The sequence below is a fragment of the Muntiacus reevesi genome, chromosome X (assembly GCF_963930625.1).
Source record: "Muntiacus reevesi chromosome X, mMunRee1.1, whole genome shotgun sequence".
Lineage (NCBI taxonomy): Eukaryota > Metazoa > Chordata > Mammalia > Artiodactyla > Cervidae > Muntiacus > Muntiacus reevesi.
This window is the reverse complement of record NC_089271.1, coordinates 65,733,345-65,756,180: the sequence shown is the minus strand read 5'-3', so window position 1 is coordinate 65,756,180 and position 22,836 is coordinate 65,733,345. Positions and strand designations below refer to the sequence as shown.

At 36.8% G+C, this 22,836-nt stretch overlaps 2 protein-coding genes across 7 annotated transcripts in view; one reads left to right on the top strand and one right to left on the bottom strand.

Annotated features, from left to right (window-relative positions):
* Window positions 1-22,836, bottom strand: part of PIN4 (peptidylprolyl cis/trans isomerase, NIMA-interacting 4) — a 1,195,450-nt gene that overhangs the window by 750,961 nt on the left and 421,653 nt on the right. The gene's annotated exons all lie outside the window — the stretch shown is intronic.
* PHKA1 (phosphorylase kinase regulatory subunit alpha 1) overlaps window positions 1-22,836 on the top strand; it is a 171,551-nt gene that overhangs the window by 127,911 nt on the left and 20,804 nt on the right. For 2 of the 5 annotated variants that reach the window (XM_065915167.1, XM_065915163.1), the window contains 7 exons: window positions 7,815-7,971; window positions 8,429-8,508; window positions 9,881-9,959; window positions 10,100-10,229; window positions 12,765-12,866; window positions 13,764-13,879; window positions 14,001-14,048. In XM_065915167.1, the coding sequence (XP_065771239.1) occupies window positions 7,815-7,971; window positions 8,429-8,508; window positions 9,881-9,959; window positions 10,100-10,229; window positions 12,765-12,866; window positions 13,764-13,879; window positions 14,001-14,048 (712 nt within the window). The remainder of the gene's footprint in view (window positions 1-7,814; window positions 7,972-8,428; window positions 8,509-9,880; window positions 9,960-10,099; window positions 10,230-12,764; window positions 12,867-13,763; window positions 13,880-14,000; window positions 14,049-22,836) is intronic. The other 3 variants (XM_065915165.1, XM_065915168.1, XM_065915164.1) reach the window with 2 other exon arrangements.

The window sequence follows — 22,836 nt, the reverse complement described above, 5'->3', positions numbered from 1 at the left end:
TCCATTATTTAGTAAAAATCTACAGGTAAATAAATTTGTAACTCAAAAGAAGTAAGAATATGGAGGCTTACAGGAAAATGAAACTAACATTAGTGAGTGTTTGCTATGTGTCAGGCACCCTCTGCAAAGTACACCTTATCTAGATACCTCTAACTCAGTATCCCCAAATTGAAATCCATTCTCCTGTCCTCCCAGAACCCCCAATAAAATAACCTGTTCTTCCTCATTTATTCATGTTGTTGACACCCTGAAGAGGGAGGATTGACCCCCGCCCCCCCCCAATTTGTTTTGGATATCGAGACTGTTGATGCCACACACATACCAGAAGGGTGTGAAATGTTTATTACCTACATAATGAAACTTTCTGGGGACAGAGGAATAGGCTATCAAGTTGACCCTTAAAAAGCAAGAATGAGGCTGGATTTGGAATTTTATTTTGATTAGGAGGTGAGGCTTGGATGAGGATTTGTTCTCAGTGGCACCAAAGAGATAACACTCAGACTTTCTTATCAATTTGCCCAGATGGAGGCTGGAAAGGAAAGGGGAGTCGTATGACTTGAAAGCAGTCAACAATCAAACATCAAAAATAGAGTCACTTCTATGACTTCTATGACTCCATTTTCTATGACTCCATTCTATGAGTCAATTCTCCATCTCTATTGTTGGAACTAACACTTACCTAATCATCAAGTTCTCTCCCCATATCCAGTTAATCATCAAGTCTGTCCAGTTTTATCTCTAAATATTTATCTTCTGCATCTCTACTGTTGCTATCTTCATTCAGGCCTTTGTCTTTCCCTAGGACTATTGCTACAGTTTCCTAACAACTCTTTCTGCTTTGATCTAGTTCTCTTCCAACCCATCCTCAACAGAGGAGGGAGAGTAACTTTAGTGATAGAAATGTTGAAACTTATACAAAAGTAGAGAGAATAGTGTAATGAATACTTTTAGACCTATCTCCCAACCTGAACAACTATAAACACATGATTAATCTTGTCCCATCTATATTCTCATTCTCTCTTCCTCCTGGATTATTTTGAAGAGGATACAAAACATTTTATCACTTTATCACTTAGGAGTCAGTTCAGTTCAGTCACTCAGTCATGTCTGACTCTGTGACACCATGGACTGCAGCATGCCAGGATTTCCTGTCCCAGAGCCTACTCAAACTCATGTCCATTGAGTCGGTGATACCATCCAACCATCTCATCCTCTGTCGTCCCCTTCTCCTCCCGCCTTCCACCTTTCTCAGCATCAGGGTCTTCCCAATGAGTCAGTTCTTCACATCAGGTAGCCAAAGTATTGGAGTTTCAGCTTCAGCGTCAGTCCTTCCACTGAATATTCAGGACTGATTTCCTTTAGGATGGACTGGTTGGATCTCCTTGCTGTCCAAGGGACTCTCAAGAGTCTTCTCCAACACCACAGTTCAAAAGCATCATTTCTTTGGTGCTCAGCTTTCTTTATAGTCCAACTCTCACATCCATACATGACTATTGGAAAAACCATAGCTTTGACTAGACGGACTTTTGTTGGCAAAGTAATGTCTCTGCTTTTTAATATGCTGTCTAGGTTGGTCAGAACTTTTCTTCCAAGGAGCCAGCATCTTTTAATTTCATGGCTGCAGTGACTATCTGCAGTGATTTTGGAGCCCCAAAAATAAAATAGCTCACTGTTTCCATTGTTTCCCCATCTATTTGCCATGAAGTGATGGGACCAGTTGCCATGATCTTGGTTTTCTGAATATTGAGCTTTAAGGCAACTTTTTCACTGTCCTCTTTGACTTTCATCAAGAGGCTGTTTAGTTCTTCTTCACTTTCTGCCATAAAGGTGGTGCCATCTACATATCTGAGGTTACTGGTATTTCTCCCAGCAATCTTGATTCCAGCTTGTGTTTCATCCAGTCCAGCATTTCTCATGATGTACTCTGCATAGAAGTTAAATAAACAGGGTGACAAAATACAGCCTTGACATACTCTATTCCTGATTTTTCATCCCTACACATTTCAGTATTATTCCTAAAAGCTGTGAAAGTGCAAGTCTCTCAGTCATGTCTGACTCTTTGTGACCCCATGGACTATATAGTCATTGGAATTCTCCAGGCCAAAGTACTGGGAGTGGGTAGCCTTTAAGAATCTCTTTAAATGTAACCACAGTGGAATTGCTGGTTCTAGACAAAATAGAGTAAATGCATTTCTCTCTGTTCCTCCTGCTAAGTACAGGAGGACATTATTTATAAAACAAATGTAACAAGACGTTGAGAGGTAGAAAGAAGCAGGCATATTGGCTAAGGACCTCAGGATTGAAGAGTAACAGGGTGGTAACATCCCCGAGTTTTCTTTGTTTCCTCATTGGGTGCTGGAGAAGCCATCAGTCTAAAAAGGACAACCAGTGAGCACAGACAAAAGCCCTAAGAAAAACCCATTTTTCCCAGACAAAGGACCAGAGAAAAGGCACCCTAGCAAGACAGACATCTTTGAGATGATACCACTTTACTCCACCCAAGCCCCAGAGAAAAATCTGTGGTGCTACTCCTGTCAACAAAGACTGAATGGGAAACCCAAACTTCTGCTCCACCTTCCTCACTGCCAGGGAGTGTCAAAGAAGGCTTGGTAAGGATCTGGGACTTTCAGCCTCTCTAGTTGATAATGAAGTCCCCTTGATCTGTTTGACTCCAGTGCCTATGCTGTTTCCATCAGATTAGAGTGTTTAATGAGTAAACAAGGAAACTGAAAAGCCCATCAGCACCAAAGTTGAATTTTTACATACCCAATTTTATTAAAAATAGCCCAAACATATTTTAAGCCATTTAGGGCCCATCTGCTTTGCATCCTCCTCAAAATTCATCCTGCATCTGATAACAAGAGATAAACCCTGGGCCATGAGTATCCCAAACCACTGCTGCATTCAGAGCTTTCTAACCTAGAGACTCCTCATGGTGCTACTAAAGGTATATACCTTGACATGTAACCCCCTCCTCCTCTCTTCTCTGGGAATTTCCTTGCCCTCCTCCTGTTGTGGATGGTAGAACTTATGACTTACATAAGCTTCCTGATAGTCTGATGCTGTGAGGGACTACCCCTTTCATACACGCTATCCATGTATCAACTGTTAAAGCTTGTTATATGCTACTACCAAAACAACACATGAGAATTATTACTTTGATACCTTTGTTCCTTTCTTTTTTCCTTTAAGGTAAGGCACTCTGTTCACAAAATATCAGCTGAGTACTTATGTGCCAGGCACAATACTAAATGCAGAGTAATGAAAAGATAGAGAAGGTGAAAAGAGATAAGGGGTAAGGACAGAACGACTGTAGCTTGAGTGAAAATTGATGATTCAGCAGAGTAGTTGGGATAGGCAAGCAAAGACTTGAAAAACTCCTGCTTTCCTATCAGGTCAGATGATCCATGGTTGACTGTTAACTTTTCTGCTGCCTACACATGAATTTTCTTCATCTAATCTGGTATATACTAACTTTACCATAACATCTGATTGAAACTTGTAATCTCCCTAAAACTAGGTAATATCAAACCTTTTGAGTAGATTGTATATGATGTACTATGTGGCTTTTAATACACTTGGGATTCTGCCCAATATCCCTTTGTGAATTTGAGTAGAAACTAGGAGGTGGGGTCTCCTATGGCTATTGACTAGTATTCCTTCTGTGAATTGTCGGTTCATAAACTTTGCTTTCTATTGGATTATTTATATTTTTCTAATTGATAGCATATATTACTATTTTCTTCACTATAATTGTTGCAGATATTTTGTCCAAATAATTTGCTTTTTAACTTTGTTCATATGCCTTTCTCTGTGCAAAAATTTCATTTTATATAGTCAAATCTACAACAGTATTTTCTTTTTTGGTTTTTGGATTCCTTGTCATACATGGGGAGAATCTTCTTCCCTCCCAGAATTTAGAAATATTTTAAATGCCTTTAAGAATTTTTAAAAATTTAAGTTCTTGATCTACTTGGAATTTATCTTTATATATCTTCTTACTCAACATATCTAAAGTCAAATTCACTGCCTTTACCAGAAACATACTGCTGCCTGGCTCTTCATAGTATTATCGTTGTTTCAGTCACCCAGATGTGAAATTGTGTCATCATCTTCAAGTCTTTCTCACCCCCTGTCTCTCCCTACATGACCACAACTATAGTTGGGAATCAGTGATCAAACCTATATCCTCTATACTATAACTTTTAACCTTTATCTACCATTGCTCCCCCATCAAGAGTGTGAATGCTCCCACCAAAACAGCCCATTGCTTATCATATCCAAAGCCTGTACATGACTACTTTCAGACCTTGGTTCATGTTTTTTCCTCTGTCTGGCTCACTCTTCTTTACCACGTCCCATCTCTCCTTGTTGGAATTCTAACCATATATCAAGGCCTGAATTATCTGTCACCTCCATGAAACTTTCTCTGATCTCTAGGAATAAAAAGGATCTTCCCTGCTTGTGAGATATCACAACACTTATTTTCATATTATTTATTTTCATTCTGACCATTACAAACTTAGACAGAAAACTTGTAAAGATAATACAAAAAAGAATTTCTGGATATCCATCACTCATATCCCTCAGATGTTCACACTGAGCTTTAATATTTATCTCTGTCTTTCTTTTTCTCTCCCTTCCTCCCTCCCTCCATCTTTCCCTGTCTTCTTCATCATCATCTCATCATTGTCATCACCACACACATATTTTTTCTGAACCATTGATAATAAGTGCAAACACAACCCCTCTCTACCCCCAAATATCAATACTTCAGTATTTCCTAAAGACTAGGGATTCACTCAGAGAAGGCAATGGCACCCCACTCCAGTACTCTTGCCTGGAAAATCCCATGGACAGAGGAGCCTGGTAGGCTCCAGTCCATGGGCTTGCTAAGAGTCAGACACGACTGAGCAACTTCACTTTCCCTTTTCACTTGCATGCATTGGAGAAGGAAATGGCAACCCACTCCAGTGTTCTTGCCTGGAGAATCCCAGGGATGGTGGAGCATGGTAGGCTGCCGTCTATGGGATCGCACAGAGTTGGACACAACTGAAGCGACTTAGCAGCAGCAGCAGCAGCAACAACAGGGATTCACTTATATAAGCACAGTACAATTGCCAAAATCAGAAAATTAATGTTAAGATAATACCACTATCTAATGTACAGCTCTGTTGGTTGTCCAACAAATATCTGAGATTTGTTGGTTGTCCCAATAATGTCTTTATAGCAAAAGAAAATCTAAATGATGAATTTCATTTAGTTCTCATGTGTTCCTTGTCTCCTTTAATGTGGAACAGTTCCTAAGTCTTTATCTTAAATGTTATTGACTTTCTTTAATTTAAAACAATATAGATTTATTATCTTAGTCCCAGAGGTCAGAAGACTAACAATTATCCTTCAAGTTAAAATAAATAAATTTTTTCAAAAAGAATCTTGAGTTGGGGGAGATTATCCTGGTTGATCAAGATGGGCCTGATATAATCATGAGGGTCCTTATAAGAGAGGAGCTGATATGATGGTGGAAGCAGAGAAGAAAGAAAAGATGATATGGCTGTTAACATTTTTAAATGATACAGACCATTTATTTTGCAGAATGTCCCTAAAGTCTGATTTTCTTCATAATTCAATTTAGTTTATACATTTTAGGCAAGAATACTACTGAAGTAGGGCTTTCTAGGTGGCTCAGTGGTAAAGAATCCACCTGCCAATGCAGGAGACACAGGAGATGTGTGTATATCATTTACAGTAATCTTCTATTTAGTAGATAGATTTTTTCTTGACAGTTTCTGTCTCTGTGCAAAAGCTTTTACTTTGAGGTAGTCTTATTTGCTTATTTATCCACACTTGAATAGGAGATGGCAACAGGGGAAGGGATGGTGGGATGAATTGGGAGATTGGGGTTGATATATATACACTACAATGTATAAAAGATATAACTATTAATAACCTAATGTATAGCTCAGGAAACTCTACTCAGTGCTCTCTGGTGACCTAAATGGGAAGGAAATGCAAAAGACAGGATATATATATATATATATATATATATACACACACATGCACACATATAGCTGATTCACTTTGCTATACAACAAAAACTAACACAGCATTATAAAGCAACTATTCTCTAATAAAAATTAATTTTTTAAAAAAATTGCTAAGACCAGTGTCAAAAGAGCATACTGTCTATGTTTTCTTCTTCTAGAATTTTTATGGTTTCATGTCTTACATTTAAGTCTTTAATCCATTTTGAGTTTATTTTTGTATATGGTATGGGAAAGTAATACAGTTTGATTCTCTTGCATGTATTAGTAGCTGTCCAGTTTTCCCAGCACCATTTGTTAAAGAGACTGTGTTTTCCCATTGTGTATTCTTATCTCCTTTATTGAACATTTATTGATTATATAATTGCGAATTTATTTCTGGGGTCTCTACTCTGTTCCATTGGTCTTTGTGTCTGCTTTTGTGCCAGTACCATACTTCTTTGAAGAGTATAGCTTTATAGTATAGTCCAAAGACAGGGAGCATGATTCCCCCAGCTTTTTCTTTTTAAAATTATTTTGGCCAGTCAGTGTCTTTAGTATTTCCATACAAATTTTGGGATTATTTGTTCTAGTTCTGTGAAAAATGCCATTGGTATTTTAATAAGGATTGCATTGAATCTATAGATTGCCTTGGGTAGTATGGTGACATTAGCAATATTAATTCTTCCAATCCATGAACACAGTGTATCTTTTCATTTGTTTCTGTCGCTTTCAATTTCTTTCATCAGTGTCTTATAGTTTTCCAAGTACAGGTCTTTTATCTCCTTACTTAGATTTATTTTTATTTTATTCTTTTGATATTATTTTAAATGAGATTGATCTTAATTTCTCTTTCTGATACTTTATTGTCAGTTTGTAGAAATGCAGTAGATTTATGTATATTAATTTTGTATCCTGCAACTTTACTGAATTCATTGATGAGTCCTAATAGTTTTTTAGTGGAATTCTTTATATATTAGAGAAATTGGCCTATGAATTGGAAATATTTTTTTTTTCAGTTTGTAATTTGTTCTATGACTTTTCTTATAGTGGTTTTTGCAATGAGTTTTCTGTATTTATATAAATATATATTTATTTGTGATATATAAATGTATCAACCTTTCTTTTATGGCTTCTGGTAAAGTACACAGTTTAAAAGTCCTTTTGCTTCTAAAATAATAAAGTAGTTCTCCCCTATCTCATTTAGTACTTTAATATTTAAATTTTATACATTTGGAATTTTGGTGTACAGTGCAAGGCATGGATTCAACTTGTTCCCCAGTGGCTACTTGTCTTAACATTATTTAATAAATAATCTACCTTTTATCATATATTAAATTCCCAATTTTATACCACTCTATATATCTTTTATTATATTTTACAGTTGACTTGCATTATATAAATTTTTACAGCAATAGTGTATATGATGTATATCTTTTAAAAATAAGCAAATTTTTTTCTTCATTACTTCCCTAAGTGCACCATACTTTGTGAACTTAAAGTAGTTAAATTAAATCTTTGACTTTAATTTCAGCTACTTTGAAGCCCATTGAGAGGGTAAAAGAATGCGTTTTGTCAAAACACAACTGAAACTAAGACTTATTCTTATCTAGATATTTGGCTTTCAGTACTGACTATTAAAATAGTTTTATAAGAATTCACAGTAAATAACATTCATTTCCTAATGAGAAAGACCTATCAAAAACAGGCACACTCAATATAACACAAATGAAAGATTGTTGCCTGTAGTTTTTATTTATAATTAATGTAGGCCTGCCTTTAACATTTCAGAGGACCTGACTGGGACACTGGATTGTATGATGAAGGGAGCACGACAGTCAGAGAGCTGCTTACTGAGCTATATGGCAAAGTTGGAGAAATTCGTCACTGGGGCCTGATCAGATACATCTCTGGAATCTTAAGGAAGAAGGTGGAAGCACTCGATGAGGTACTATGAATTCTTAAATTTATATCAAATCTAAATGGAGGTGCTTTTTAAAAAATTTGTTTCTGAAGTTTTTTAAGGAAATCACCACAACATCTAATCATTAGAACTGCTGTTTTTCCCACATAAAATTTCTGATATCAGTTAACCTTTTTTTTTATGAGTGTCAAATATTTAATACTGAAGCATATAAACTGTAGACTTATAGAAGTATTAAAAACTATAAAAATCATAGATCTTAAGAAGGAATTTACACTAGACTAAAAGATCCTACCTCTTAGGAAATAAAAATACCTTCATAGAAATCTCTCTTTTCTGATCTTCATGGCATTTCCTAAGGAAAAGACTGATGTGTCATTAAATTAAGGGGGGAGCAAAGGTTTCTAGACTGTAAAGAGGAATTTTCATGGAAATCTGAGGTATTCTGTGAAGATAATACTGTTACCCTGTTTATTTGTAGGCCTGCACAGACCTTCTCTCCCATCAGAAACATTTGACAGTGGGACTCCCTCCAGAACCTCGAGAGAAGACCATCTCTGCGTTAGTATGGTTTTGTTTGGGTTTGATCAAGCTTCTCTGAAATTTTAAGGAGCTGTGAGGACTGGACACAATTCTGTTGTCCTAATCTATAAATGGATGATAATGTCCTATGTGTGTGACCTTCTATCAGGGATCCTCGATGTGAGAACGTTTGTAGTGATATTTCTGTGCTGTGCTTAGTTGTGTCCAACTCTTTGTGACCCCATGGACTGGAGCCCGCCAGACTCCTCTGTCCATGGGATTCTCCAGGTAAGAATGCTGGAGTGGGTTGCCATTTCCTTCTCCAGGGGATCTTCCCGACCCAGGGATTGAACCCAGGTCTCCCACATTGCAAGCAGATTCTTTACTGTCTGAGCCACAAGGAAGCAGTGGTAGGACATGAGTAAATGCTCTTTTGGAGGTTTTTTGTTTGCTTGTTTTTACTTATTGACTTTACCAAACCTTTCCTTCAAAACACCAACAAACAAGGCAACTGGAATTACCCCCCTACACACACACACACACACAAAATGAGCTATTCTATGGACTTCATTCCAGACCTCTCTCCTATGCTTATAGATGGCTATTTTTTCCTTATGTCTCTTCACATTTCTTCTCTCTGTCCAAATTTCTCACTTATGACACCCATCATAGTAGATTAGGGCCGACCCAATGACCTCACTTTAGCTTACGTCTTTATAGAGTCACTTTATAGACCCCATCTCCAAACAAGGTTACACTCTGACGTCCTAGGAGTTAGGATTTCAACATAGGAACTTGGAACACAATTCAGTCCATAACACCTTACTCCTGCCAAGCAGAACCTTTTACTACAAATTAGATCAATTTTGTGACTACTGTGGGTAATCCAAAAGAAGATGACATCCCCCATGCCCCCAGAGTGCTTAGTATCAACAGGAGAGTCAGAAGTGTGGGAGGGAGTATGTGTGCATATATATATAAACTGACAAATCTATAAAAATCAGTATAAGACTATAAAGTATGATTGTAAAGCAATAAAATGACTTCCAAAAGGCACAGCTTAAATGTAGTTTGTTACTTTCCAGCCATAATACTTACTTATCAAATGTTAAGAATTAACCATGAAAAACTGGTCTGAATGGACATCATGGGATGAGTTTTAAGCACAATTTTGAGGGAGAAAGGCAATCCAGGCTTAGAGAGGAGAGAGCAGAGTTCTCCTGAGTTCATACAGGCCAGAGTGCTTTGGGGAGGCAGTAAACTTTGAAGACTAAAAGAAACAGAATGATACCAGTAATGATGAGATGTTGAGATGCTGACTTGGACTTAGGAGGAGCTTTTTCATTTTCTCAATATATTTAGGTTTAAGTAGTTGCAGAATTTTGTCATTCTTCACTGTCTTCTTCCTTAGACCTCTGCCCTATGAAGTACTCACTCAACTGATAGATGAAGCCAGTGAAGGGGATATGAGCATTTCAATTCTTACACAGGTGAGCAGAATTATAAAGCCTAATCTGATGACTGATATTTAAAAGTTTGTTTTCAGTTGATCTGGCAGTTTCTGAAGACCGCAAAATAGGCCTTGTGAGATCTATGGTATAACTTTTGTCTGTATTCATTCCATGCACAGGAAATAATGGTATATCTAGCCATGTATATGCGAACTCAGCCTGGCCTTTTTGCTGAAATGTTTCGACTTCGAATTGGTCTGATCATACAAGTTATGGCAACAGAACTGGCCCACTCCCTTCGATGCTCAGGTATTCAATTAAGTAACTGAGGCAGAATTCACTTTTATTACAGGTCTATTAAGTTTTGAATCAGGAGAGAAAGGAAGCTAAAAAATTTCTATCAGTAGCTCAGATGCTGCATATAGCAGTATTTTTCCCATGTTTGTCTCTATGCAAGTCAAGGGATTGCTATAACAAATTTATATATCAGTTTTCAATTTCAAAATTCCATCTTTTGGTGGCTCTGTACTCCAAATTACCTTCCTACTAACTCCTAGAATGATTCAGGGCATGTGAAAAGTGAAAGTCTTAGCTGCTCAGTCATGTCCAACTCTTGGCAACCCCATGGACTGTAGCTCACCAGGCTCCTCTGTCCATGGAATTCTCCAGGCAAGAATACTGGAGTAGGTTGACATTTCCTTCTCCAGGGGATCTTCCCAACCCAGTGATTGAACCTGGGTCTTCTGCATGCATCAAACTAAGTATGAAAGACTGGGTTTGATTCTGATTCAGGCATGCCACCTCTGGCTGTCAAATTGAGTCACCACATCAGTTTGATTATAGTATCAGTATTCTATCTAGTTACCATCAGGATCAAATTAAAGGAAGGCAATATTTCTGCTAATATTTATCTGACAAAACTTTTTATATTAGCTAAAGGTATATTTGGCAAGGTGGTAGTTTTAGTTAGAAAAATAAATGGGGCCTTTGGAAGCTGTAGCACAGAATTATGGGGGGACCCCATGGCATGACTTTCATATTTGTTTGATTTCAACAAGAATGACAAAATAATAGAGAGAGGGATTGCATACAAAAATAAAATCATAGTTGCAAAACTCAATGTTAACCATTGTTTCAATTAAATGTCCCCCAAAGGCTTTTAATTGCACTGTTAGCAAGTAGCTAAATTTATTGGTTTGAATCCAACCTAAATCACATGATATAATGTATATTTAAATAATCCTTTAGAGAAATAAAGGTAATGATTATTCTGTACCTACCATATGCTAGACAGTACTTTTATACCTTATCTCATTTAATCCTTACAACAACCCAATGGTGAAGGTATTTTTAATCTCACTTTTACTGAAAAAGAAATTGGAACTCAACAAGCTATTGGATGTAAGATAGGTTCAAGGATGTATTGTGCAACATGGGAACATAGCCTATAATTTTGTAATAACTATAAATGGAAAGTAACCTTTAAAATTGTATAAAATTTATATAAAACTAATGATCAATTTTTTTTAAAAAATGAAACCCAGGTTAATTACTTGCCCAAAGTTGCATAACTAGTAAATACCGAAATTTGAGTCCAAGTCTGCCTTATTGTAAATGATTTCCAGTTCAGCACATTATTATAGATTACATTATAATTATTATAGATTACACTGGGCTTTTCCAGGTGGCATTAGTGGTAAAGAACCTGCCTGCCAATGCAGGAGATATAAGAGACATGGGTTTGAACCCTGGGTCAGGAAGATCCCCTGAGGGAGGGCATGGCAACCTACTCCAATATTCTTGCCAGAGAATCCCATGGACAGAGAAACCTGGCAGGCTACAGTTCATAGGGTTGCAAAGAGTCAGTCTCATACACACACATGCACATATATATTAAGGAATGTTTTATGAGTCTGATTATTCAATAATAAACCTCAAGAAGGGATAAAATCCCCAAACATTCTTCACTTTTTCTTAATTGCCCATTACAAATTTTTTTCTTGTGGATTCCCCAAGCCATGGCTGTTCATTTCTTCTAGGATAAAGCCAAGGTCCCTGAGTCTGATATCCAAGACCCTCAATAGTCTGACCTCTGCCTCCTACTTCAACAGTGCTTCCCATTTTAACAGTTTTCATCCTTGGAGATTGATGTCTCCTCTGATTTCCAAAGCATTTGTTGTCTGTACCTTTCATATGACACTTAGTATAGCCATGTCATGTTTTATCGTTGTTTATCTTGTTCACATGTGTGGTCTTTCCCACACATTGCTAGTTGGTCAGCCTCTCAAGGCAAGCACTATGTCACACCTGTTTGTACTAACATTGCTTAAAATCATGACCTAGATGTAATAAACTTATAATAGGTGTCTGATGTTGATGAACAAGTTCAAGTTATCTTCTCAATATTCTTCATAATTTTAAGGATTCATATCTATTCTCTTTTTAAATCCACATATTTCCAGACTGAGAAGATTTGATTATTTTAGCCTATCTTCATATACACATCCATTACTTTCTCCAACTGGTTTCCAGTTTGATTTTTCTTATCTTTCATTCTTCCCACTTTCAAATAAAGATTCTACTGAGTATACCCTACTGATGTGGAAGAGGACTGAAGAAGTCAAGAACCTGGTTAATCCATAAACTGGATAATCTGTCCTTAAATTATTAAGAATCTATTGCAGTATGCATGCCTAGGCAATATGATGCTGGAAATGTATTTCATAATTCTGTTCTTCCAATCAAGTGACTCAGGAATTCTAAGCAAGAAAAGAAACAGAAAAAGTGGGGTGGGAATGGCAAGCCAATTAGAAATACCTCTGTCCTAACATTTCTGCTGACTAGCTGAGGAAGCCGCAGATGGCCTGATGAATCTCAGTCCTTCAGCCATGAAGAACCTCCTGCATCACATACTCAGTGGCAAGGAGTTTGGAGTGGAACGAAGTGGTAAGTTTGAATAACTGCATTTCTATTTCACAGTGCTTATTTTAAATGTTTCATTGATTTTAAAATGCTATTCTTTTATCAGAGAAACTTTTCCTCCAAATAAACAGAACCCCTATATATGGAACAGTTTAAACCAAAGCTCTCTTTTGGAACAAGATTTGGAAACCACTGTGTGTCTTTTTTCCCCCTTAAATTAAGTATATTACTATCATATTTTGTTTTGGACTGTCTTGTATATTCCTTTGCATTATCTTAAGTCTCTACTTTAGCACAAATAGCAATCTATATCATCTAAAACTTTCTTGTATCCCAATTGACAATAATTAAGTAGCATTTATGGTGACGTGTATGTGTGTGTAGCTGCTATAATACATCGGATGTATCCTTTCACCTATAAATTCAAATACATTTGGGGTCTATCACAAATAAACTTCATACCTGCACTTGGTGGTTTGGCAGTGGTATTTGATATCAAGTACCTAAAACATCAGATCAAATGAGAAGAGTCATCTCCCATGCTTAACTTTCAAAGTTAGAATAAATAAATATATAATATCAGATGGATGGATACCTTAGAGTGGTAAGAGAAAGTTATAAAGCAGTATTCCTCAAGCCTTACTGTTCATAAGAATGAACAGTATCTTGGGTTATCTTGCTAAACTGCAGACTTTGATTCAATAGGTCTACAGTTGGGCCTAAAATTCTAGCAAGCTTCTAGGTGATGGTGATGCTGCAGGTCTGTGGACCACACTTTGAATAGAAACGTTATAGCTGTTGAATTTTTCATTATTATTAACATAAAAGGAGGTCATACATCTGAGTCTTTTAAAAGTGGTGGAGAAAAAGTTTGAACCTGATTATCCTCCCTCTTTCTCCTTAATCTGTCATGCTATATAGTTCGCCCCACTGATTCAAATATCAGCCCTGCTATTTCAATCCGTGAGATTGGTGCTGTTGGAGCAACCAAAACAGAACGAACTGGGATCATGCAGTTAAAAAGTGAGATAAAGCAGGTAAGATACTACTTGGGAAATGAATTGGGATATTTTCATGTTTAAGAACATTATTTTGGAATCAGACTTTGTAAGATCATGTATTTTCGTTCAAGTTTAATTTGAGCCATTTATTTTTCAGGTGGACTTTCGTAGACTGTCTATCTCAACTGAAAGTCAGGTGAAACAAGTAGGGATCCTTTAACATAAATTAACCTGCCTTTAGCTCTACAAAACATGCATGAGCTCATGACTTTTTTAAAATAAGATAAGCTACACAGTAGCTTGTTTGATTCTCCTTTCTAGCAATCAAGCTTTCATTTTTCAGGACCAAACTCTTTTGCTAATTTTAAGATGAAAGTAATTTGTGTCTGATAGCAAGAAATTAAAACCTTGAATTCCTCCTGTTAAGGTTAAATGTAATTTTTGAATTAATTAATTAATTAATTAATTAACATGTAATTTTAGACTTAGATTTCTTACTTTTAAGAACCAGACTAGGTGAGGGTTTTTTAAAAATCTATTTTCAGTTATTGTCCAGAAATTAGATTTTTGTCATTGTCATGATAGAGCTATATGAAACACATTGTGGACACATAGAAGAAAAAACATATAAATCAATCTGGGTGTTGGTGAGAGTCACCAAATATCAGACTGTAGCCTCTTACTCATTTTTTTCCCTGGAGATGAGAATAGATGAGTTATTGTGTTATACAAAAAAAATAGCACAAACTTCCATAGTTTCTTTTAAAACTTTAGAAAATCATGTGATTTCAAAGTCTTTTAAAGAAAAGCTTAAAACTACCCCTCCTGCCTTGAAAATAGACTTACACTAGCTTATGATACTGGAGCACATCCAAAAAGGAGAGGCAAAATGGAAATTTTGCTTGTTTATATGTTTGTTTGTTTGTTTGCTTGCTTGCTTTAGGAGTCAGAAACTATTTAGGAAAATAAAGACTGAATGCTTGAAGTTTAATTTGAAGTAAACTTCATTTAGGTATACTTATCAGATACCCTTTCACGTTTATATTATGCAAGTGGAAGAGCAGAATAGAATAAGAAAGGGTCTTATGACAGAAAAGTGTTTACAGGGTTTTTTCCTAGACAATTTGGATAATCTGAACATTTTCCTATCTGAAAGGTTAGAGAACTACATTTCATACTGAGTTAAACTGATGTTCTTGGTAAACAGTCCTTGTTTTGGTTGAGAGTGATTGGCTAAATACTTCATAGTTGTTCATAGTCACACAGTATTACTTACAAGTTCATTATATATTTAGAACTTGAAGTTCATGTTCCCAGCTAGATTAATATAATATTAAGGACTTCACCTACCCACAAAACTATATCATTTAATTCATTTTTATACTTTCACTACCTATAGGACTTCAAGAAAACCAAAATCGTTAGGACTGTAATTTAGAAAACTGAGAGCTTTGAATTTTCATTACCTTATTTCTAAGTACTGATTTCCACTCTCACCTGCCTATCTGGTATTTTGTACTATTCTAAGCCTTTGTCTCTGCTCAACAATGTCCTCTTTTCTGATTATGGAAAAAATACATTTAAAGGCAGTTTTATTTATTTAACCCTTTACCATGACTTCCTGAGTTAGGCTATTTCATCCACTTTTTTAATGATAGCATGCTGGTTGGTTACTTGAATAGTCTGTAATTTTACTCTACTAAAAACTTAAAAACACATAATGGTTACCTTGCTTTTTCCCTTTTAAAAATTTATTTTCTCAACTTTTTTCATAGCCCAGTGGTGGCCATCCCCTGGGTAAGGATTTGATGTCACCATCTTTTCTTGTGATTGCTGATACCTGTATTATACACCATTCATAAATGCTTTGAATATGCTGTTATATAAAGCATGACATATACAGATTGACTGAAAAGAAAAGCAAAATGAGTCAAAAAGTTAAATTTTTACTTATAAATCAACTTCATATATGTATACTTATAAATTAACTTCATGTACTTATATTTATAAATCAACTTCATGTAGGGTGAAATCTTTCCATTTCTTTTCCAAAAAGGCAGGGGAGAGGGTTCAACTCCAACCTCTTTTCCATTTCAGAAAACAAAATTCAATTTAGTAAGTACTTGTTAAAATATGTTTAGTCACTTATTCTTGCAACTAATATAGTTAAAATTGCGTGCCCACTATGTGCCAGGCACTGTACCAGAAAACATTGGTATCCACTGGGAACTTGTTAGAGATGTAAAATATTGGTACCTATCCTAGGTCTACTAAATCAGAAAGGCTGGGGTGAGGCCTGGCAGTCTGTGTTTTAATCAGTTTTCTGCGTGATTCAGATGCACTTTTAAGTTTGAAAACCACCGGGTTACTTATGCTTCTGATTGTTAATTTATTTGTGAGTATTAACTGAGTACCAGTTTTGTGCCAGGTACTGGAAACATTAATGTTGAAAGTGTTAGTTGCTCAGTCATGTCTGACCCTTTGTGACCCCATGGCCTGTAGCCTTCCAGGCTCCTCTCTCCATGAAATTCTCCAGGCAAGAATACTGGAGTGAGTTGCCATTCCCTTCTCCAGGAGATCTTCCTGACCCAGGGATTGAACCCAGCTCTCTTTCATTGCAGGCAGATTCTTTACCACCTGAGCCACCAGGGAAGCACAAAACAGATGTAGTCCTTGCCCTCGTGAAGCTTGCAGTTTAGGAAAACTGACCTCTGATTTAGTTTCCTTGGCTTAAATCAATGGTCTTTAATGGCCTATGATTTCAATTCTTAGACTGAAGAAATTAAGGCCAGATAGCAACCAAATAAAAATGGGAAACTATTGGAAACAATATTGGTATTTCTCTTGACCTCAATTAGTATAGTCCATCCTAAAGGAAATCAGTCCTGAAGGACTGATTCATTGGAAGGACTGATGCTGAAGCCAAAACTCCAATACTTTGGCCACCTGATGCGAAGAACTGACTCATTTGAAAAGACACTGAGAATGCAAACTAGTACAGCCACTATGGAAAACAGTGTGGAGATTTCTTAAAAAACTGGAAATAGAACTGCCATATGACCCAGCAATCCCACTTCTGGGCATACACACCTAGGAAACCAGATCTGAAAGAGACACGTGCACCCCAATGTTCATCGCAGCACTGTTTATAATAGCCAGGACATGGAAGCAACCCAGATGCCCATCAACAGACGAATGGATAAGGAAGCTGTGGTACATATACACCATGGAATATTACTCGGCTGTTAAAAAGAATTCATTTGAATCAGTTCTAATGAGATGGATGAAACTGGAGCCCATTATACAGAGTGAAGTAAGCCAGAAAGATAAAGAATATTACAACATACTAACACATATATATGGAATTTAGAAAGATGGTAACGATAACCCTATATGCAAAACAGAAAAACAGACACAGAAGTACAGAACAGACTTTTGAACTCTGTGGGAGAAAGTGAGGGTGGGATGTTTCAAAAGAACAGCATGTATATTATCTATGGTGAAACAGATCACCAGCCCAGGTTGGATGCATGAGACAAGTGCTCGGGCCTGGTGCACTGGGAAAACCCAGAGGAATCGGGTGGAGAGGGAGGTGGGAGGGGGGATCGGGATGGGGAATACGTGTAACTCTATGGCTGATTCATATCAATGTATGGCAAAACCCACTGAAATGTTGTGAAGTAATTAGCCTCCAACTAATAAAAAAATAAATAAATAGAAAAAAAAAAAAAAGACCCTGATACTAGGAAAGATTGAAGGCAGGAGGAGAAGGGGATGACAGAGGGTGAGTTGGTTGGATGGCATCACAGACTCAATGGACATGAGTTTGAGTAAACTCTGGGAGTTGGCAATGAACAGGGAAGCCTGGCATGCTGCAGTCCATGAGGTTGTAGAGAATCGGACACAACTGAGCAACTGAACTAAACTGAACTGAACTGAATTAGTATAGTATGACTTGGTCAACTTTGTCACATCCACATTAATAAAGGAAGACAGAGGCATAGAGGAGAAATTAATCTAAAATCTCAGAACTATTGATGTTTGGTTTTGGAAACTAGTCTGAATAACTTTTATTGTTTGACTCCACTTAACAGCCTAGGATCATGATGGTAGAGATGTGGACACTGAAGATAAATCAAATGGAGTTCATCTTCTTGGTACATCACTGTGCCAATTGAAATGCCTTAGGATGCTTTTCTCTTTTACATAGCAATGATGATATGGGCATTTGACCCAAAATAATATGTAAGAAGCTCTGTTCTCAGGAAATATTTACATTATATTCTTTTCATTTTATATTTATTTCTGAATCTAAGCTGGCAAAGAGCCACTTTCCCCAATGTATTTTATCCTTTACTTATATAAGTTTTTCAAAGTTCATTATGTTGTAGCATGTATCAATATTTCATTCCTTTATATTGCTAAACAATACTTTACTGTATTGATATGTGGAACATTTTGGTTATCCATTCACCAGGTGACAAACATCTGGGTTATTTCTGCTTTTTTACTGTTAATGAATAATGCTGCTACAAACCTTCATGTACAAGTTTTTATTTGGGCATATGTTTTTTTTCTCTTGGATATACATCTAGAAGAGGAAGTGCTGGGTCATTTGGTAACTATGTTTAGCATTATGAGGAATTGCCACATTGTTTTCCAAAGGAGACCGTACCATTTTACATTCCCACCAGCAATGTCTGAAGGTTCCAGTTTCTTCATATTCTTACCAATCCTTGGTTGTTGTTCAGTCCCTCAGTTGTATCCAACTGTTTGCAACCCTGTGGACAGCAGCACGCCAGGCTTCCCTGCCCATCACCAAGGCCCAGAACTTGCTCAAACTCATGTCCATCGAGTCAGTGATGCCATCCAACTGTCTCATCCTCTGTCATCCTCTTTTCTTCCTGCCTTCATTCTTTCCCAGCATCAGGGTCTTTTCCTTACTGTTGACCATCTTTTTTATTCTAACCATTTTAGTGGGTATGAAGTGGTATCTCACTGTAGTTTTGATTTCACGTTTCCCTAATGGCTGATATTAATCATCATAATTATTAATTATCATTAATCATGTGCCGATTGACTGTCTACCTTCTTTTGGAGAAATGTCCATTCAGATCCTTTGCCCATTTGTTAATTGGGTTGTCTTTTTATTGTTGAGTTGTAAAGATTCTTTTTATATTCTAAATATGTGGGTGTACTAAGTCACTACAGTTGTTTCCAACTCTTTGCAATCCTATGGACTGTAGCCTGCCAGGCTCCTCTGTCCATGAGGACTCTCCAGGCAAGAATACTGGAGTGGGTTGCCATTTCCTCCTCCAGCAGACCTTCCCAACCCAGGGATTGAACCCACATCTCTTATGTCTCCTGCACTGACAGGCAGTTTCTTTACCACTAGCACCACCTGGATATAGGTCCCTAAAGGTTCTTTATGTATTCTGGATACAAACCCCTTTTTAGATATGTGATTGGCAAATGGTTTCTCCCATTCTATGGATTGTCTTTTCACTTTTTTTTTTCCTCTGAAGAATATCAACCACTGGATTTACTTTCTTGATAGTGTCATTTGAAGTTTTTAGTTTTGGTTAAGCCCAGCTTATCTAATTTTACTTTTAGTTTCCTATCTAATAAGGCTTTGCCTAGCCCAAAGTCACAAAGATTTATTCCTATTTTTTAAAGAGTTTTATAGTTTTAGCTTTTACAGTTAGGTCTATGATTATGTTTATGGGCGCCCAAAAGACCACCCCCCACCCGATTCAGTGATTCACTAAGAGGACTCACATGACTATGTATATAGTCATACTAAAAGTTGTGATTACAGCAAAAGGATACAAAGCAATATCAGCAAAGGGAAAAGGTGCATTAGACAAAGTTCAGGGGAAATACGCACCAGTTTCCACAGTACTCTCTCAGTGGAGTCGCACAGACAGGATGCAATTCCCAGTTCAATGAGTTGTGACAACATGTATGAAATATTGCCAACCAGGGAAGCTCACTTAAGACTCAGCACCCAGGGCTTCTTGTTGAAGGCTGGTCACATACACAGCCTCTGTCTGGCATGTACCAAAACTCTAGACTCCAAGAGAGAAAGTAAGCGTTCAATATAAACCCTAGTGTTTTCACAAACAGTTTAGGCACAATAAGCCACTGTTACTGAATTCTGAGAATGATGGGAACCCTCCCAAAATCCAGCTTTCCAAATACCAACCAAAGGTCAATCTTGTAATCAGGCCTTCCAAGAATAGCACTTCTGGCCTGCTGTGTTAACTCTTTTCTGCATAGTAACCCATTTGGACTTATTTTTTGTGTATGGAATGAAGTAGGGGGTTCAACTTCTCTCTTTTGAATGTGACTATCCAGTTGTTTCAGCACTATTTTTGAAAAGACTATCTTTCCTACATTTACTTTTCTTGACACCCTGGTTAAAAATTGGCAAAAGTGTAACGGTTTATTTCTGAACTCCCAATTCTACTTCACTGATATACATACCTAACCTATGCATGTATTACAGTTTTTTTTTTCCCAGAGAAGGAAGAATTTGCAGCAAGTAACGAGAACACTTGCTTTCCCAAAGCAGTGTCTCCCAACACATTTTTTATAATTATAGCTTTGTAATAAATTTTGAAATTAGGAATTGTGAGTTCTCCAACTTTGATCTTCTTTTTTAAGATTGTGTTAGCTATCATGGGTCTCTTGAATTTCCACATGAATGTTAGGATAGGCTTATCAATTTTTGCAAAGAACTCTGTAGGATTTTGATAAAGATTGTGTTCAGCCTGTAGATAAGTTTTGAGAGTATTGAAATTTTAACAGTATTAGACCTTTTAACAGTATTATGCCTTCTGATCCATTAAAATAGGATTTCTATTTATTTAGGTCTATAATTTCTTTCAACATCTTTTATAGTTTTCAGAGTGTAGATTTTACAGTTCTTTTGTTAAATTTATTCCTAAATATTTTATTATTTTAATGCTGTTTTAAATGGAATTATTTTCTTAATTTCATTTTCAGATTGTTGATTGCTACTGTTTAGAAATGCGATTGATTTTTGTGTATTGATCTTATATCAAGCAGACTTAATGAAATCATTTATTAGATTTAATTGATTTTTAGTGAATTCCCTATATACAAGACCATGTCATCTACAAATGACTTTGCACTCTCAATGACTTCTATTTTCTTTCTTGCTCAATAGCTCTGGCTATAGCCTCCAGTATGATGTTGAATAGAAGTAGCAAGATTAAACATCTTTATCTTCTTCTGATCTTAGGAGGGAAAACATTCAGTTATCAACCATTCATTATAATGTCAGCAGTGGGTTTTTTGTAGATGCCCTTTATGAGATTTAGGAAGAACCCGTTTGTTTCCAGTTTGTTGAATGTTTTTATCATGAAGGGGAGGGTTGTTTTTCAATCACTAAGTCATGCCCGACTCCTTGCAACCCCATAACTATAGAATACCAGGTTCCTCTGGTCTCCACTATCACCTGGAGTTTGCTAAAATTCATCTTTATTGTGTTGGTGATGTCATCTAACCATCTCATCCTTAGTCGTCAACTTCTCCTCCCGCCTTCAATCTTTCCCAGCATCAGGGTCTTTTTCAATGAGTCAGCTCTTTGCATCAGGTGGCCAAAGTATTGGAGCTTCGGCATAAGCAACAGTCCTTCCAATGAGTATTCAGAGTTGATTTTCTTTAGAATTGACTGGTTTGATCTTCTTGCAGGCCAAGGAACTCTCAAAAGTCTTCTCCAGCATCACAATTCAAAAGCATCAATTCCTTGGCACTCAGCCTTCTTTATGGGTCTAACTCTCACATCCATACATGACTACAGGAAAAACCATAGCTTTGGATATATGGACCTTTGTGGTCAAAGTGATGTCTCTGCCTTTTAATACACTGTCTAGGTTTGTCATAGCTTTCCTTCCAAGAAACAAGCATCTTTTAATTTCATGGCTACAGTCACCATCCACAATGATTTTGGAGCCCAAGAAAATAAAATCTGTCACTGCTTCCACTTTTTCCCCTTCTATTTGGCATGAAGAGGTGGGACCAGATGCCATGATCTTAGTTTTTTTTAATGTTGAGTTTCAAGCCAGCTTTTTCACTCCTGTTTCACCCCCATCAAGAGGCTCTTTTAGTTCCTCTTCACTTACTGCCATTAGACTGATAGCTGCAAATCTGAGGTTGTTGATATTTTTAGCAGCAATCTTGATTCCAACTTGTGATTCATCCACACCTTCATTTCACATGATGCACTCTGCATATAAGCTAAATAAACGTGGTGACAACATACAGTCTTGTCACACTCCTTTTTCAATTTTGAACCAGTCAGTCGTTCTGTGTCTGGTTCTAGCTATTGCTTCTTAAACCACCTACAGGTTTATCAGAAGACAGGTAAAGTGGTCTGGTACTCCTATCTTTTTAAGAATTTTCCATAATTTGTTGTGATCTACACAGTCACAGGAGTGTTAGAATTTATTAAATGCTTTTCTGTATCTATTATGATGATGTGGGTTTTATATTGTATTCTACTGCTTTGATGTTGCTATTATTGTTCAGTCACTCAGTCATCTCTGATTCTTTTTTCTTCTTCTTTTTTTTTTTTTTCTTTTTTTTTTTAATTAGTTGTAGGCTAATTACTTTACAATATTGCAGTGGTTTTTGCCATACATTGACATGAATCAGTCATGGATTTACATGTGTTCCCTATCCTGTTCCCCCCACCCACCTCCCTCCCCGTCCCATCCCTCTGGGTCTTCCCAGTGCATCAGCCCTGCACACTTGTCTTATGCATCCAACCTCAGCTGGCGACCTGTTTCACACTTGATAATATACATGTTTCAATGCTATTCTCTCAGATCATCCCACCCTCGCCTTCTCCCACAGAGTCCAAAAGTCTGTTCTGTACATCTGTGTCACGTTTTCTGTCCTACATATAGAGTTATCGTTATCATCTTTTTAAATTCCATATATATGCATTAGTATATTGTATTGGT